This window comes from Pseudonaja textilis, chromosome 2 (assembly GCF_049901715.1).
Source record: "Pseudonaja textilis isolate UNSWEBS1 chromosome 2, rPseTex1.2, whole genome shotgun sequence".
NCBI lineage: Eukaryota > Metazoa > Chordata > Lepidosauria > Squamata > Elapidae > Pseudonaja > Pseudonaja textilis.
Window position 1 is genome coordinate 126,643,985 of NC_141991.1, and position 19,632 is coordinate 126,663,616.

The following is a 19,632-nucleotide window of genomic DNA, read 5'->3' on the forward strand; positions in this document are numbered from 1 at the left end:
CTAACCTGCATAGATCTGGCCAGAAGGATGGCTGGTACAGTTGGAACAAAAGAATGCCAAAATTGGGGAAAAAGCTAAATCCCCTTAGACAAGTAGCATCATAACAATTTTAAGGCATTTTTCCAGAGCAACCGGGAGAATAATATCTATCACAGGTTACCCTTCTTTCATTATAGGAATATGTCTTAGTTGCCAAGGCTAAATATTATGATCAATTTCTACTAATAAATTATGGAAGGGATTTGGGAGTTGCACCAAAGCTTTAAGTGTGCTGGAAATTCCCCAACCTTGCCATAAATGGATATCTAATGAACTGCTAGTAATATTTATTTATGTCCCGCCCTTCCTCCTCCTATTTCTCCCACTACAACCCTGTGAGGTAGTTTAGACAGAGAGAGAAGGAGAGTGGCTGGTCCAAGGTCACCCAGCTGGCTTTTAGAGATTAATTGTGTGAATTATTTAAAGTGGATACTTACTTTGCACCACTACCTGATTACTTGGCACCAGTATCTGCTGGCCATCGGATGTCTGCACATACTGCAATAACGGAGTCCCAGTAGCATTTGTGAAGGTCTGTAAGCTCTGCACACTCTCCGCCCCAGGACTGCTCAGCTGTAATGGTCCATTTGGGGCAATGGCAACTTCAAAACCAGACAGAGCAAAACAAGGGAGATGCTGAATAGCGCATAGTATAAGATAAGCAATTCTAAGCAAGAAATTTCTTTTCTTTTGGACAGTCCCCCAGGAATATTCCATTAAATACAGTCTCTTGCCTAAAAATAAGTAATAAAGTAATATTCAAATGGACATTTAAAAACATTTTCTCAATGCTGGGTTATCAGATCACATGTTTTGAATGAATAAGTATTTAGTATGAGGAAAAAAATATGCTTTTTTACTCATAATAAATAATGATTGAATTTAAAACATTTCCAAAATTATTGCTTTGTTTTCCTGATAATACATAATTTTGGAAGGGATTGTAATTCTGAATTAAAATCGTGGGTGTTAAACCTACACAGTGTAGAGACTTATTAATTAATACATACTATATTGACCAGTGCTGGTCTGATAAACAGGTGCAGTGACAGGCACTGAAGTGACAACAGCATTCGATTCATCTCCTTTCCTATCCCTTGTGTCTTCAGAAGAAAGATCGTTCAAGATTTTTCTATAAAAAAGCAACACAACGTATCAGATATATACTGCTGGAAGAAAAAAAATGTGCTGAATAAAATAGCTACATTATTGTTATATTGATTATTACAATATGTACAATTTTAGGCACATTGTCTTTTTTTTTCTAATTCAAGAGAAGCAGAGCCTTATAAAACTAAAACCCTTTCATTAAAAAGATTGCTAGTGATGCATATTTTTGAATTCTTTTGCCTTGAATATGTTACAGAAAGGTACAATAAATGTAATAAATAGATCGAAGATGAATACTCTATACAAGACAGGTAGCATTTGCTTGGGAAGCCGTATTAAAGCCTAGATTCCGTCACTGAAAATATCCTAACAGATAGCCAGGAAAGTCTAAGCAGTCTCAGAAGCAGACTGAAGTCCTTGCACAAGCTCATAGGCAAATTTGGAAGTTGGGAGATACTGCCATATAGTGTTGTTGTTGTTGTTGCATACACCTCATCTTTTCCAGAGAACTTAAAGAGCAACTATGAGGGAGGGCATGGCTTCTCTAAGTTTATCCCTACAATAGTCCTGAGTCAGGTAAAGCTCAAAGAGAGAAGGGATACATCGGCAGGGTATAGAAATAAAAGGAATGCAGATAAAAAAAGAAAAATAGAAACTAGAGGCATTTGCAGATGACCTGGTATTTATCGTAGAGGAACCGCAAACAACTGGACTCAAATTAATGAAGAAAATAGATGACTATGGGGAAGTTGCAGGATTGAAAGTAAACAAAGAGTAAACTAAAATTCTAGTCAAAAACTTTACAAATAAACAAAACGGAGAAGATAGACATTTTCAGTATGTGAAAAAATTAAGGAAAAACACTATTTGAAAATACCAGTCTGGCTCTCTATGATGGAGGCATTTGATACATCCAAATGTGGTTGATATGGAAAAAAATCATAAGATATAAAGATATTTTGAATGAGAAAGGGGAATAGTCTCAAGGGATAAATTTAGCATGGTGGCCGCAGGTACAAATTCAATCAAGATATGGAAAAAAAGTGTTAAATTATATGGTTTTCATAAAAAAAAAAAACAGAATTGGACCAGATTCTAATAGGAACTGATGAAAAATTAATTTTAAAAGTTTACACTTACCTATTGAGTATTAGAATAGAAAAAGAGCAAGTAAAAGAAACAATGATAGTGTGGGCTAAACACTTTGATTATTCTATAGAATTGGATAAATGGCGAAAGTTGTAGGATCGAAATTATAAATTAACAATGTCTACTGCATACAAAGAAAATTTATATAAAACATTCTACAGATGGTGCTTTCCACTAGCAAGATTAGCCAAGATGTATAAAGATATGTCAGCTAAATGTTGGAAGTATAATCAGACTCCAGGCTCATACTACATGTAGTGGACATGCCCAAAAGCAAAAACATATTGGACAAAAATACATATTTGGATAGAAAGAATGATAAAGGAACATGTAGATTTAAAACCAGAAATATTTCTGTTGGGTATCATACCAGAAAAATACTGTATAATAAAGGGACTATATACTTAATATTACATGGGTTAACAGCGGCTAGAATTGTATTTGCACAACATTGGAAAGGTGTGGAGATCCCCACAGATGAGAAGATAGTAAAAAAAAATACTAGAATGTACAGAAATGGATAGATGTTAAAAAAAAATTGAAATTAAAGAGAAAGAAGATACTAAATATTTTGAAACATGGGATTCATTTTATCTATGGTTAAATAACAAACAGAAGTTAGAATATTTAAAATTATAAATGAAGGATTAATTTTACCATGAGGGTTAATTATATGTTTATTATCAATATTAACAAATATTAATATTATATTGAGAAAATATTGTTATTATCTGATCACTACTAATGAATATTATGATGATGATTGCTCAAACTAACTGTAACCAGACAGCACTGTTTATATAGACATTGAAATTGTTGCTCTTTCTTTATATAGTAAAAATAAAATAAAAAATATTTCAGGGAAAAAAAAGAGAAGGGCTTGCCCAAACTCACCCAGTTGACACAGAAGTTGGGTTTTCTTGACACACATCTAACAATTTACTATACTCCACTTACTGACTCCCTGAAATTCAGGCTATAGATACAAAACAAATCGGCAATCTGTGGCTGTTGGCTGCAGAAAATACAGGATCCTTAACCAATAGCAATAAAACTTATATACTGCTTCACAGTGCTTTACAGCCCTAAAAAGTTTACAGAGTCAGCATATTGCCCCCATCAATACAGGTCCTCATTTTATCGACCTCGGAAGGATGGAAGGCTCAGTCAACCTTGAGCCAGTTAGGATCAAACTCCCAGCAGTCGGTAGAATGAGTCTGCAATACTGCATTCTAACCACTGTGTCGTCATGCCACCAATTAGCCAGAAAATCAGCTAGCAATCTATGTGGCTCTCAGACATTAAAATATTTCCCTCACATGATTTAAGTTTTCACATAACGGAACAAAAAATTGGAATTAGTAAATGTTTGGTTCTAAACATGATTTTTGATATTTTGAACCAACCAAAGCTGTTGGACAGTCTGCAAGGGCAGCGTCATACATAGCATATTACTATAATCTAAGTGGGAGGTGATTACATGGAACTGATTAAGATAGTTCGGGATTTTTTCCACCCAAGAATGGCCACAACAATCACATATGATAATACTGATGAAGATCATTCTCAGTCACTGTAGTAATATGGCCAGCTAGAGAAAAAGTTCTAGCAGTGGGAAGAGATCCAGAAGAAAATTCCACTCTCTTCTACATTATCTGCTTATTTGCTTTCAATCACAAATACATACTCAAAACAAGATTTAGAAATGGAACATGAAGAATAGCAGTCTCGTTTTTTTTCCTTTTTGAAGTATCTAAGTCAGAGTCATGACTTTCTCCGAGGCTTCAGTGCAAATGCTGAAGAATGGAAATAAAATCTAACTCCATAATGCAGTATGCTTGCTATTCAGGAAAAGTTCTAGAGAAATTTGCAAAGTTCAATACTCAGAATGGCACCTACTGCATTTCTCTACTGCAAAACAAAGATTATTGTGCAAAATAATTCTTCTCCTATCGGACACTTTCTTTTATCAGGAAGTACTACAATCTAGACTTGTAACAAGCACTGTCACCTTGAAATGTTCTAACCTCAAAATAGTTGAAAGTTCTGAACATGAAACAAAACAATGTGTTTTGAAAGTTTAGCTGAAACCATGAAAGAAAAAAACACTATGTACAGTTTTCTGACTATTCCAAACACTGTAACTGGGCTATTCTTACATCCTGTGGCTGGACTGCTTTTTTCTAGAAGCAGGGAACAAAAAGTGTTGTTAATGCCGCTAAGGCTGTATACATTTAAGAACTACTATTACAGTGGTGATTTAGTTGGTTTGATGGTTGTTTGGTTTTATTTTTTTATGCTCTTTTATAATACTAATATGCATCCAGTTAAGAAACACTAGAAGTCACAATAGATAAACTAGAAAACACAACAGATACAAACTCAAGGTAAACTGCACCAAACTTGACTGCAGGAAATACGACTTCAGCAACAGAAGGGTCAATGTCTGGAATACTCTACTTGACTCTGTGGTTTCTTCCCCAAACTCAAAAACTTTAACCTTAGACTGATTACTATTGACCTCACCCCTTTCCTAAAAGGTCTGTAGGGGGCGTGCATAAGCACATCAACGTGCCTACCATCCCTGTCCTTATGTTCCTTTTTATTTGTATCCATTTCATGTATTCATAATCATGTTTATACTTATATCTGTTATCAAATACATGCTTGACAAATAAAATAAATAAAATAAAAGTCTTTTAATAACTTTATTTGTTTTGTCACCAGCAATTACTCCTCACAACACAGAACTTTTGTGATGTGTAGGGCTGCAAAATTGCAAAAAATAAAAATGCCTACAGAATGTTGGCCAAGATTTTTAAAAATCAAATCATTAAGAAAACTTAATAGGGAAGCAACTGTCAAAAATAAGTGACCTGGTGGATTCATTTAAATATAAAATAATAATCAGAAGAGTTTTAAAAAACTTAAATTGTTTTAAATTTTTGCAAATATCTTCAATATCTGGCAAATAATTGATTTTGTGGAGCTGTGAAAGGAGGGATCCCTAGGGGTTTTTGGACCATACTTTAAGAAACACTGATTTAAAAATGGTTGGTTCTTTCTGTAGTGAGGCTTCTTAAAAAAACAGGCACTATCTAATCAGTCTTTTTCAGTTAGTGAAATCGATGTGCTCATCATTTCCTAAGGAAATTTATCCATTCCAAAAATGATTTTAATTATGTCCTTGACTATTTCTTGTTGCCTTTTGGCTAGTATAGATGAGGCCAAAAGAATTGATACGCTTCTATGTTTTTCTCCAAAGAACCCAATTTGCTAGGAAATATTATTTTCCATAATAATTCCAGTACAGATCTGAGAAAAAATATTTTAGTATAAAACAGAGACCTGTAAGATGGACGACGTGCTAAGAGTCCTCTTGCTTTTTGGGAAGAGTCCATGCTATCTGAAGAATCTTGTGAATCCTCATTTTCGGATAATGACACCTGAAATAAATCAACTGTCATTTTGTTGAATGTTATAAGAGACCATATGATGCACCATTTCTTCTATGCCAATTTTAAAAATGACAGCAGCCTTTCAAAAATTTGCAGAAAAAAATATTATTCTATGCTTAGGGTAAATAAATGTATTCAAAAAAAGTGTTATTTGTTTTTTAAACTAGAATCTGGACTGTAAAATATTTATAGATTCCAGTAACTTTATGTGCAGATTCAAAGGCAAAAGATTGGAGCTTTCTCATGTTGATCAAACAAAACAAAAAAGATTTAAAACATATTACAGTTATATTGCAAAGCAGTGTTAGCATTAAAACAGGTAGTATTATTTTTCCCAATAATTTTATTAAAGATTATAATGTACAAGTAAAACATATGCAACTAGGTAATAAAGAAATTAAAAAGTGCATAAAAAGGAAGAGATTAAAACCACAGCAAGAATAATCAACATTAAGAACTTAATACTATCTGTTAAAGTAAAATCAAAGATTTCTTCATTCCATATCTCATCCCAGTTCTTACAAACTCATCTCTAAAAATTCATCTCTCCCTACTAAATGGCAAACATCCAGAAAGGATTATCAGAAATAACTTCATAAATACTACAAACTGTATCTATTGTACCCAATCTGAATCCTTCCTTCATCCTTTAAACAAGGGCTGTCAAACTTCCGGCCCATAGGCCAGATGTGTCACGTGCTGGCCATGCCCCCGCCTAGTTTAGCAAATGGAAAAAAGTCCCAATACGTCACGTGACACCACCGTGATGGGAGTTTAACACCCCTGCTTTAAACAAATCACCATTTGCTCTCTTCAAATAATCAAATTCAGTCCTACTCAAAAAACAACATTATCAGAAATAACCATTGTCATCCAGTCCTACTGTAATCAAGAAGCCATTAAGCATTCCCCCAAATAACAAACCCATTATTTTAATCGAGGTCAAGTAAATCAATTTTGTGTTCTTTTTTCTTCTGCAAATAATATTTAAATACTTTAAAGAACGTTGTAGCATCTGTCTTCATATACTCTCTTCTTATCTCAAAATTCTTGTTTTCATCTTTATCAAGTCCCCTGTATATTTCCAATATAGCAACTCCAGTAAAACATTCGTGTAAATTCAATATAAGAAAACAATCCAGATCACTCATCTGGTTTGTTATTAGTACTTTTTCAATTATTGAACCATTGTCTTTTACTTGTAAATTCATTTCTTCCATCTTCTTGTAAGCTGTAATTTTTAATTCAACTTGTACATCAGTTTCAGTTCAATCTTTTAAATATGTTTTATTAATTTTCTACAAAATATTTTAAATACCAGTATATTATGGAGTTAAGAAGGCAAAAAATTGGAAAGGGGAATTTGCAAGAGAATAAAAAAAGAAAAAAAATAGGAGGATAACTTTCAGTTTTCCTCAATACAATTACAAATATAAAATACATTAACCTCTTGATATAAAGTTCAATAATATACATTATTTATATAATCATCAACAATTATAAACATCAGATCCCAAAATTAATATAGCATTTCTTTGGGTTTCCAGAAAAAAGTCCAAAAGTAGTTTCACACAGAAACAAAACTGGACAAAAATGTTTCTTTAATCAAAGTAGTTAATTTCGCCAGCCAGTTCCATTAACTTCATTATCCATTCTTCCATTGTGGGAATTTGTCAGTCTTTCCATATCTGTGCAAGTCTTGTGGCAGTTATCATATATAAAAAGAGTCCCATGTTTTTTCTCCCAATGCTTATCCATCAAACCTAAAAGAAAAACCTCTGGTTTCAATTGTACATTTGTTTTAAGAATTTTCTGGATTAAAGTACATATTTATTCCAGTAACTCTTAATCTTCTTATATGTTCACCAAAGGTGATAAAAGGTACCTTCAGAGCGATTACATTTCCAACATATGTTTGACCCATCATTATACATATTTGATAATTTATTAGGTGTTGTTGTTGATCAACTCTTCACACCTCTATGGATCATAGTATGACAGGCCCTCCCCTGTCCTCCACTACATCCCAGAGTTTGCCCAAATTCAAGTTCAGTGCGTTAATGACACTATCTAACTGTCTACGCTGCTATTCTCTTCTCTTCTCATTAGATGGACAAAGTATTTGAGCTTATATTGTTATAAATCAGGGGTGTCAAACAGGACTTCTCTGAGGACCGGATCAACGTTGTACTTCTCCTCCATAGGCCAGCTGGGTGATGGTGCAGATGGGAATAATGCCTCCTGCCAGCCAAAACGGGGTGCGAGGGGGCATATCCCATTTTGGCTGACAGAGGCACTACGGACCTGTCCTTTGCTATTTCCAAGCCAGTCCTACGGGCCAGATTTAAGCATCCCATGGGCTGGATCTGGCCCATGGGCCTTGAGTTTGACACCCCTGTTATAAATCAACCAACCAACAAATAAATAAATGTTCACTTTATAAATAATACAATTAACCATCAATTACTTACATAAATGTATGCTATTTAAGTTTTATTTCTGTACTGCTGCAAAGAAAAAAAATACATGAAACTTGTCTATAAACTCACCAGAATTCAAGCTTGACTTAAGAGGAACTTTATTTTTTTTTTTAATGAAAGGCTAAAGTATATAAATACAAACTTTTAGTAAAAGCTGAAACTAAGCTATATACGGATATGAACAATGTACCTGTATTGATTGTCCTTGTGGTGAGTGAATCACAGAGGAGGTCTGAGCTGTATGAATGACTCCCTGGACTTGATCTCCAGACAGATGTACCACTGTTAGTGGAGTTGGACCTCTAAGAGACATCTAAGAGAAAGAAGTAGTTTAGTCTCCATATTCACTATCAATGGAATGAAAAGTATAGTTAAATAAATATTTACTCTTATGTAAGTAACATTTCAGTTGTAACACAGAAGAACTTAATGTTAGTTTATTATTTTTTATTTGTTACCCTTATTTGCAGTCTATCTCATCATGGGTTTACTCTAGGACAGGGATCCCCAACCCCCAGTCCATGGACCAGCCCCGAGCTGCGGCATGTTAGCAACCAGGCCACACAAACAAGAAAAGTCCCATCCACAGGATGCAGGCAGCCCCCTTCCAGTCCACAGAAAATCCTTTTTCACAGAACTAATCCTAGTGCCCAAAAGTTTGAAGGCTGCTGCTCTAGGAGGCTTAATGATAAAAAGGGAGAAAAGGAAAGGAATGCAAATAGAAGTAAAATAATAGAACAGTAAAATAAAGAATGACAAAGGAACACAACAAGATAATGTATCAGTATGATAACCAAAAAGATGGATGGTTAGAAAGCAGAGAGCAAGGAGGAGGAGGCGGAATTTGCCTTCAATTTAGCAGCCACCTCCAGAGACTTAATGAACATTAAGTCAGGCTGTCCAGATTGAAACATTGAAAAAAACTCCATTTAAACAAATATAATGTATTCTAAGAACTATATGTACTTTATGTAAGACTACATCAGGTATCTTCAGTTTGCCAGCTTTCAGTATTTGCTAATCTCATTTACTAAATCTAATTGCTTACTTAAACTCCATGTTTCAAACAGCAAACAAATATTTATCCACAATCTCATACAAAAGTTCTTCCTGAAAAATCATTATACATAGGGAAACCAAAAAAATCAACTTGTTTACATTCTTGAGTTTTAGGAAGCAATCAAAGTCAACTGGACTTTTTGGGGGATATGTGCATACAACTTTCTGGGTTTTTATGGCTTCTTGGCATAGGAATACTTTATTATTACTGTGTTCAATTCAGATATATTAATGTTTGCTTTTTAATCTGGCATTTTTAATCCTAACCCATGGTAGAGATATAAATTGCTCACAGCCATCCATAAATTGTACAGTAGTGGCCAAAATTGTGGAAATCTTTTGGGAAAAGTGTATTTTTATGTCATCACTACCAAACAGGGAAATCTTGGTCTGGTTATTCCAAATAACACTGTCCCATTGTTCCTCTGTCCAGGTAATATGGGTTTTGGCCCAGTTTAGTCTTTTCAATCTTTGTTTGAAAGATAAAAGTGGCTTTTTTCGTGGAATTCTAGATTTTAGGCTAAATTCCTATAGTCTGCACCTAACAGTCCTTGCACTCAACTTTACATTGCATTGTACCATTTCATCTTGTATACACCCAGATGATTTTCTTTTGTCACATAGGCACAGTCTCTCTTAATTCTTCTATCATCACTTGCTGTTGTGCATCTTTTCCTGCAATGCAATGTAAAGTTGAGTGCAAGGACTGTTAGGTGCAGACTATAGGAATTTAGCCTAAAATCTAGAATTTACTAGTGTGGTTTTATAGTCTCCTTATACCTCTTCAAAAACTCAGAAATGCCACCTTTGGTTAAATTTCCACCAATTTTTCTTCTAACTTCTTTATAACTGTAGCCTTGTTCACTTAGTAATACTATTTTACATCACTTTCTGGGCGACCAGTCAATTCTTTGCACCATTTCTTTAATTTTATTACATTTTACAAGCTCACTAAAAGAATACAAAAAGCCCAACCAACTTGATAGCGATCACATGACACACTGACAAATGTCCTCATCTCAGGTTCAATACATGACATCAGTAATTGAATCCTACTGTGTTCTGATTGGCTCATTGCCAAAACAAGATGATACCTGATTGGCTCTCTAAACACTCATGCTCATTGGCTACAATCAGATGAAGGAAAGCTACCTGATATCAACCTAAGCAAGTTCTGCTTCCTTTTTCTGGTTATTTGGCTAGAACTTTTCATAGAATACAGATAACTGGATAAACTTTGTTGCATTACATTCTTGATTAAATTATCTTTCCATTGGTATATAATTTTATGGTACTACTCCAAAAAAAGTGGTGTTATTAGCCATGAAACCTCAAAAATACTTTCCCCAAAGGTTTCCACAATTTTGGCCACTACTGTAAATCTAGCATTATAAACCTAGTAGAATTATAAAAAGATAAAAATATACAACCACTTGTTTAAGTTTCACAGATACTATTGTTGTGCTGCTGTTTAAATTTCACTGGGTAAGAATTTGAAGAATTTGCAGCAGGCACTGTAACACTAATTTTAGAATGAACAAATATAAATAGTGCAACTCTATTCAAAATATCTTAAGAAGATGAATAATCTCCATAAAAAGAAGTGGAGACAATGTAATGTCAGTGCTTGATCTTGCATTATTTGTGATGCATCATTATTCATATTTGCTGAAGGCCTCAACAGAAACAGCAAAACCTAGTCAACCCTGGCTGATCTCAGAAAATTAAATAGGACTGGCCTGGTAATGCTTGAACAAGAAAATCTTACTAGAATGTTGAAGAAGAAAATAAAGCTAAGCTTGTACTGTTGCCAAGAAAACTACATGGATGTGACCATGCTTAAGGTTGGACTATAAGGCCTTTAATAGCCCTTCACATCCAATGATTCTGTGTAATTTTATTCAATATGCAAGCAGATACTTTCTTGGAAGCAAATATTTTTAAACAAATATCACAATAATTACAATTAACAATTTTCAGGCTTAGCATATTTATAATTCTGATAGTTGAAGACATCAGAAATATTTTAAATTAATAACTTGGGTTTTTAAAAGCATTGGTTATATTCAGCAATATTTCAAAGAAAACCAGATCCATTAAACTGCTAAACTAGTTCAGATGGATTAGAACTAGATAGACAGACCTTTTAAAATTAATAGGGAATGAGTGTTCAGATATTATGGGGTATGGAAATATAGTATATCAAAGGTCCTTGGTGTTCTATGAGTTTGCAGGTAACACCATCAGTGCTAGCAAGGAGTGCTGTTTGCTGTTAGTTTATATTCTGGTGACTTGCTTGTCTGTGTGGATGGGGGCGGTCTTAAGATATGTTTTGGTTGGGCTGTTTACTGATGGCTCTTTGGCAGTTTCTTGATTGGGGTTTTGTTTACCTGATTGTTGGTCTGAAGTTAACCTTGGTTATTATAGTATATTTGTATATATTTTGAGTTTTCGTCTGGAAGCACATGATTACCCAAGACCCTTTGAGATCATATAGATACTTATTGAAGTTATTTAGAAAGGAAATATAAGAAAGGAAATCTCTGCAGTAGCCTACTTAAAAATCCTTCATGGGTCTGGTCATAGGTAGCTATTTTTACCTGTTGAGAAACATGAGGAAGTTGAGCTTCCTGTAGAGCGGTACCTTGTAAAGATGCTACTTGTGGAGATGTTGATGAATTATTACTGCTTTTGGGCACCTCGTCCATAATCAATCTATAATATACCAAAGATACACAATATGCATAACTAGTTAAAAGAAACTGATACTTTTTCAAAGTATATTTAACATATTCAGCTTTGTTTACCTGTGAAATATAAATAGGATATGGTGTCAAGAGTATTAATATAGATAATTCAGGAATATAAACCTGGCTAAACTGCACATACTGGAACCAATGGAACTCATAGAAAAGCAAGTACTTTAAAGATAGAAACTTATTAAATGGGAATAAAATCCATGACACTCAGTAAGTCTGACTAAAAAGTATAGATTTAGGTACTTTCAACTTTCACTTCCATTGTTGCTCTAACTTTCTAGACTTTCAAAATATGTAATGCATTTCCACTGAACCAGATGGACCAGTTTCCAGAAAATGAGGCAATATTTCTTTTAAAAAAATTTATAAGTTGTTTAGATTATAAAGTGATCAGCAGCTCTTTACTACGTGTTACAATTATTTATTCCTAATTATTCACATGTTCAGGACTGACCTTGTCATATATGTTCTAATTTACACTGGATGCATAAAAACTATTAATATTGTAAAAAATATCAAAGTATGTACCAAAATATATTTGGTATCCCCATCACTTGATATTACAGGTACTCCTAGTTTAATGGCACTAAATTGGGATGGGAAACTCAGGAGACCTGTAGTGGCAGTGGTTAGAATGCAGTACTGCAGGCTAACTCATTCCTCACTCCAGGAGTTCAGTCTTGATCGGCTTAGGGTTGACTTAACCTTCCACCCTTCCGAGGTCAATTAAATGAGGACCTGGGTTGTTGAGGTCAATATGTTAACTCTGTAAACCACTTAGAGAGGGCTATAAAGCACTGTCAAGGGGTATATAAGTCTAAGTGCTATCGCTATTTTGTCATTTGCTCCAGGGAAAAGGAGTAAGATAAAGAAGTTAACTCCTATCTTTGTATGCTTTAGGACTTTCTGCATCTGTATTGTTGTTGTTGTTTTTAAGTTTTTATTGGTTTTTAAAAACAAACATAAACAAACAGAACATAAAAACATCAAGCCATCTTCCATATGTGTACATACAGTGTGCTGGTTGGTTTACAAATTGTTTTATGCTTCCATTTCGTAGACTTCAATTACAATTACATTGCATTAATCTCATATTTTCAATCAAAAATTAAATACCTTAGTATCATTATTAATCAATAATTTGACTATACTTTTATTCATTCATGTTTTACAAGATAATCATAATTTACTTAGTTTGTTTTATAACAGTTCATATTATCATCCCAAATCTACCCTAAAATCATTTTGTAGATATAATAAGAAAGAAGTACATCTTTATATATTTATTATTTTCTAAAAGTCTACATATTTCATTACTGTATTTTATTGTCTAACCATTGATAGAATAGACCCCAAATTTTATAAAATTGTTTATCATCTTGTTCTCTAATTTCAAATGTCAATCTACTCATTTCGGCACATTCCAAGATTTTCTTAATGATTTCCTCCTGTGATGGTGTTTTCTCATTTTTCCAATTTTTGGCAAATACAATCCTAGCCACTGTTAATATATTTACAATCAGATATTTCAAATCTTTACTATATATTTCAGGTAAAATTCCCAATAAAAATATCTCTGGTTTCAAGTCTATGTTTTTTTGTCATTTTTTCCAACCATATATGGATTTTAGTCCAATATTTTTTAGCATCCGCACAAGTCCACCACATATGGTAATATGAGCCAGGTGTCTGATGACATTTCCAACATTTTTCGGATTTATTCTTGAACATTCTTGCTATTCTTGTCGGGGGAAAATGCCACCTGTTAAACATGTTATACAAATTTTCTTTATATGCTGCTGACATTGTCATTTTATAATTTTGAGACCACAATTTTTGCCATTTCTCTAGATCAATCCCATATCCAAAACTCTTCCCCCAAGCAATCATAGTTTCTTTAACTTGTTCTTCTTCTAATTTAATTTCTAATAAATATCCATACAATTTTTTAATCACCTTTAATCACCTTTTTCATCAGTATTTGTCAAAATCTTATCTAAATCAGTCAATTTATCATAGAAACCTTCCATTTTAGAATCTTTATCATACCTTGAATGTATTTACGCATATGAAAACCAATTCATCTTTATACCTTGTTCCTCTAGTTTTTGTATAGATTTGAGTTCACTCTTTTCATTCAATATTTCACCATATCTAACTGTTTGTTCCTTTCTGTATATTATAGGATAAGAAAATGCTTCAATAGTCGATAGCCAGACTGGAATTTTCAAATAACATTGTCTTTTAATCTTCTCCCAGTTTAACCACAGAGACTCCCGTATATAATGTCTTCTAAAATACCCCTGTGTTTTAGTTCCTTTATACCATAAAAAAGCATGCCACCTCAACAACAAATCATGTCCTTCTAATATCAACAATCTAGTATTTCTTAGTGTTAATCCATTCCTTAACCCACATCAGATTTGTAGCTTGATAATACAACTCCCAATTAGGCAAACCAAATCCTCCTCTAATTCTAGCATCTTGCAAAAGTTTTAACTTTATTCTCACTTTCTTACCTTGCCATATATATTTCAACACGATTTTATTTAAATCTTCAAAGTAATCTTTTCCAGGCCTAATTGGAATTGTTTGAAACAAAGATAAAATTCTAGGTAATATATTCATCTTGATTGTTGAAATTCTCCCTATTAGTGACAGTTGTAAATTGTCCCATTTCGCCAGATCTAGCCCTATCTGCTGTTTAAGTTTGATATAATTATTCTCTTCTAGTGTGCTACATCTTGCTATCAAATATATCCCCAAGTACTTGATGTTATTCGTGACCTGAATTTTCAATAGGTCTGCCAGTTCTTCCTTTTGTCTTAATAGCATATTCTTTGTCAAAATCTTTGTCTTATCTTTATTTTCAAACCAGCCACCTTTCCATATGTCTCTATCTTTTCTATCAATTTTGGTGCTGTTTCTAGAGGGTCTTCTAAGATGAAAACCAGATCATCTGCAAATGCTTGCAGCTTAAATTCTTCCTTTTTGATTTTCATTCCTTTTATATTCTTTTCATCTCTAATATTTCTGTTTAGCGCTTCCAAAGTTAACACAAACAACAAAGGTGATAGTGGGCACCCTTGTCTTGTTCCTTTTCTTATATCGATAGTCTGTCAGTTCTCCCTCTATCATTACCTTTGCCGTTTGCTTATAGTATATAGCTTCTATTGCTTGAATAAATTTTCTAGCAAAGCCCATCTGTTCCAACAGTAATAACATGAATTGCCAATTCACATTATCAAATGCCTTCTGTGCATCTAGAAATATCAGAGCCATTTGTTTTTCAGGATGTGCCTCATAGTATTCCATGGTGTCCAAGATTACTCTCATATTATCTTTAATTTGTCTCTTTGGCAGAAATCCATTTTGATCAGGATGAATAAAATTATTTAGATTTTTTAAAGTCTTTCTGCCAATATTGAAGCAAAGATTTTATAATCTGCATTTAGTAGAGAAATAGGTCTATAGTTCTTAATTTGTAATGGATCGGCCTCCTCTTTTGGAATAAATGTAACATAGGCTTCTCACCATTATTAGGTATCTTCTTCTTTAACATAACTTCATTCATAACTTCTAGCAATGGAAGATTCAACGATTCTTGTAATGTTTTATAAAATTCTGCCAGAAGTCCATCTGGGCCTGGTGCCTTTCCATTATTTTTCTTCTTGAGTGCTTCAGTTAACTCCATCATCGTTATATTGCTTTCTAACATTGTTTCAATCTCTAGGTAACTGAGGTAAATTAGCATTCTGTAAGTACTGTTTAACTTTTTCCTGATCAATGTTCTCTTGCATATATAGTTTCCCATAGAAGTCTCGAATTATTTCCTTCTTCTCTTTACTACCATAGCAAACTTGACCTTGGTCATCTGTTAATTGCAATATTTTCCTTGATTCTTTCTCCTTTCTCAATTTGTATGCTAGCCATCTACCTGGTTTGTTTGCGTCTTCAAAGTAGTTCTGTTTAGCACCTCTAATTTTCTGTGCTAATTCTTCTTTTTCTATTTGACCCATTTTATGTTTAACTATATCCATTTTTAGCTTGATGTCCTTTTTCTGTGGCATTTTCTGTAGCTCTTTTTCAAGTCTTTTATACTCATCCTCTAAGGCCTTAGAGGCTAATCTTTTCATAGTATTTCTTTTCCTTGCATAGTCTATTATTAAGCCTCTAACATATGCCTTCATTGTATCCCATACATTCTGAATTGATGTATCTTCTTTTTTCTTTTCTCTAAAACAAAAAGCCAATTCTTTCTCCATCCACTTTTAAAGGGAAGTCTTTTTCCTTTAAAATAGTATTATTTAACGTCCATCTAGATCTTTTTTGTCCTTTCCATTTAATTCTCATTGGATTGTGATCTGCCCAAGTACTTGTTTCAATATTTATTTCTTGAATATTAGTTATTAATTCTGTTGACAGCCATATCATATCTATTCTGGACCATGATAAGTGTCTATTTGAATAGAAGGTATATTGTTTAGTTTTAGCATTTCTTTCTCTCCATGTATCTTTTAAGTTTATTTCATCTACCATTTTAAAAAAAGATTTAGGGAGAGTCTTTCTGTTTTGCTTTATTGTTTTCTGTGCTGTAAATCTAATTTATTGTCTACAATTCCATTAAAATCTCCCATCATAACTATATTAGCATAGTCCAGTTCAATTATTTTCATATGTAATTTTCTGTAGAATTCTTCTTGTTTGTCATTCGGAGCATAGATTGCAATCAGGAGTGTTTTCGTATTATTGTCCATTATTTTCACTATTAGTATTCTTGTGTCATCATCGGTATAAATCAATTTTGCTGGGATGGTCTCTTTAATATATAAAACCACTCCTCTTTTCTTATATTGTGTCAAGGAAGTAAACATTTTCCCTAGTTTTGGCTGTATCAACAATTGTTCATATTGTTTTTTAATATGTACTTCTTGTAGACAAATTATATCAAATTTTAATTTCTCTAATTTATGAAAGGTTTTCCTTCTTTTAACGGCTGAGTTAAGTCCATTTATATTAATTGTAATCAGTTTTTTCTGTTCCATGGTTATATTTTGTAGTTAGGTTTAGCAGCTCTCATAGATCTTAGTTCACGTTGTTCTTTGGCTTTCACCTTTCCACCTACTGCACCTTCTTCTTTTTCAATAGCCATTTGGCAATCCTCTTGGATTGCTGCACCTTCTTCTTTTTCAATAGCCATTTGGCAATCCTCTTGGAATTCAATTAGAGAAATTTCTTTTTTTGCCTCTTCCTCTTTCCCTCCAAAAAATTCTGTATAAAATAATTCCGCTTTCTCAATTGAGTCAATTCTATGTCTCTGTTCTTGCCTTGTGAATATTAAACCTTCTGGAATCAGCCATCTATAATTCACCTCTTTTTTAAGTAGCATTTTAGTCAGGAATCGGTATTCTCTTCTCATCTCTCTCACTCTTCTGGGTATTTGTTTCAAGACCACAATCTCCTTGTCTTTATATTTCAATGTTTTCTCTTTTCCCACTTGCAATATTTGCGTTTTAATGGCTTTTTTTGTAAATTTAATGTGAACTTCTCTTGGTAAGCTATTTCTCATCGCATGTCTTGTGAAAACTCGATAAACCTCATCTATTCTATCCATCATCTTCTCTTGAGTTATTTCCAAAGCTTCAGCCAGTATTTCTATCATTATCTCAGCTAAGTTTTGTCCTTTTTCTTCCTCTACGTTTTGGAATCTAAGATAATTCTGATCTATCCATCTCCCATCTCAACATACCACTTTTATCTTGTTCAACCACCATTAATCTATTATCAATATCTCCAATCTTCTTGTCTCTTTGTTTATCTTCTTCTTCAATTTTTTGGAATCTCTCATCATACTTCAACATCATTTTTTGGATGTTCTCCACTTTTTCATTGGTTTTCCCTGTTCTTTGTTCAATGTACTCTATTCTCTTTTCAGTATTCTCTGATCTTGCTTGAATATTTTGAATTCCTGGCATAATCATCTGCAGAATCACTTTTTCTTGTTCTTTTTCTTGCTTTAACATTGTCTGTATTGAACAGATGGTGGAGAGAAAGAAGTAGAAGTTGAAGAACCAGGAGCTATAAATTTTCTACTCATTTTAAGCAATTCAAAATCTTCAGGTTCTTCTAAACCTTAATCCAATTGTGAAAAACCAATTGTAGTTTGAAATAAAAATAGTAGAAAAAAGAAGCCAAATAGTAATGATTTAAAAAAAAGGGGAGGACAAAATTTCTTCAGGTTCTTGTATACCTTAATCCAATCAGTACTTAGATGAGGAAAAAGGCTTAAGAAAAAAAAAGAAAAGGAAAAATTATTCAGGTTCTTCAACTCCTTAATCCAATTGAGAGGTCTCAAATAGAAACAAGTGCATAAAAATAAACCAGAAAGGTAGATGAAAAAACAAAAATACCAGGAAAGGAGAAAAAAAGGCTATTCCCTTAAAAAAAAATGGAAACATTAATACTAAAGCTTTCCCTTTAAAATAAAAAGCAAGAGTAGAGATTGGACTTCCAAAGAAAAAAAAGAAAAACAAAGCTCCAACAAAGCCAAAGATCCAAATAGCTATTGCAAATATATATATATATATATTTGGATATATATATATATATATATATATATATATATATATATATATATATATATATATATATATATATAAAAATGAAATAAAATAAAATAAAATAAAGCTGGTGAGGAGGGATAGCACAACTTAGAAAAAGTAAAAAGAGCACACTGCACTTTGTTTAATTATCCAAGGCTCTTATTATAACTCTCTTCTCCAAAAACTTATCACCTTTTCCCCCCCTAAGTTTCAACACCAGACTCCAGCTGTTGATAGAAAGCCAGAAGATCACCTGCAATAATACTCTCCCATGCTCTTCCCTCTATCTTATCAAATAGCAATGTCCTTGAAAAAAAGTCTCAGTTCTTTTTTTCTCAGCTTTGTCTGGTCACAGGAGAAATAGAATATTTCCAAGCCTCTAGTTGGCAGTGTTACAAAGTTTCTTTGCTTTCACTTTCCCCCTCCCTTTCCAAGCAAAATAAAATAATAATTAATTAAAAAAAAGAAAAAGATATTTTAAAAAAAAGAAAAAACTAAAAGGGAGTCTCTAGCCTAAAACGTTACAAAATCAAAAAGGAGAAAAAAAATAGATGGAAAAGAAAAAATCAGTCCAGTTTCAAAATATAAGATCATGTATAGAATATCCAGCAATGAAAAAAAAACATTACTTTGACACTCCTGTTTAAAATCGCCGCTTTTACAGATTCTTTCTTTTCCTTAGGGTGTTCTTTCAGATCTTAGAATAAAGAAAAAGTCTCACCAAACCGGCACACACTCTCTTTCTGTTCTCTTTCATATCGAAGCTGTCCCAACTTCAGCAGCTTTAATGGCTGCCTCTTTGCCGCTGGCAAGAAGAGCTTCTCCTGGATCTACCAGGGACTTTGCGGTATCCCTGGGATCGACAGGATGCGCTCTTCACTTTCACCGTCTCTTCGGGACAGTTTAGATCCGATAGGACCGTCCAGGAGCAAAGATATCAGCAGCGATCTCAGACCTCCAAGATCGCATGCCATAT

The 19,632-nt window shown here is 33.3% G+C and overlaps 1 protein-coding gene across 4 annotated transcripts in view; it reads right to left on the reverse strand.

Moving 5' to 3' along the window:
• The window catches only part of ATF1 (activating transcription factor 1), a 40,886-nt gene that overhangs the window by 8,188 nt on the left and 13,066 nt on the right, over nucleotides 1-19,632 (reverse strand). For 2 of the 4 annotated variants that reach the window (XM_026717382.2, XM_087925172.1), the window contains 5 exons: nucleotides 11,896-12,010; nucleotides 8,427-8,549; nucleotides 5,647-5,744; nucleotides 1,050-1,171; nucleotides 477-641 (listed from right to left, as the gene is read on the reverse strand). In XM_026717382.2, the coding sequence (XP_026573167.1) occupies nucleotides 477-641; nucleotides 1,050-1,171; nucleotides 5,647-5,744; nucleotides 8,427-8,549; nucleotides 11,896-12,003 (616 nt within the window). In that variant the 5' untranslated portion in view covers nucleotides 12,004-12,010. The remainder of the gene's footprint in view (nucleotides 1-476; nucleotides 642-1,049; nucleotides 1,172-5,646; nucleotides 5,745-8,426; nucleotides 8,550-11,895; nucleotides 12,011-19,632) is intronic. The other 2 variants (XM_087925173.1, XM_026717383.2) reach the window with 2 other exon arrangements.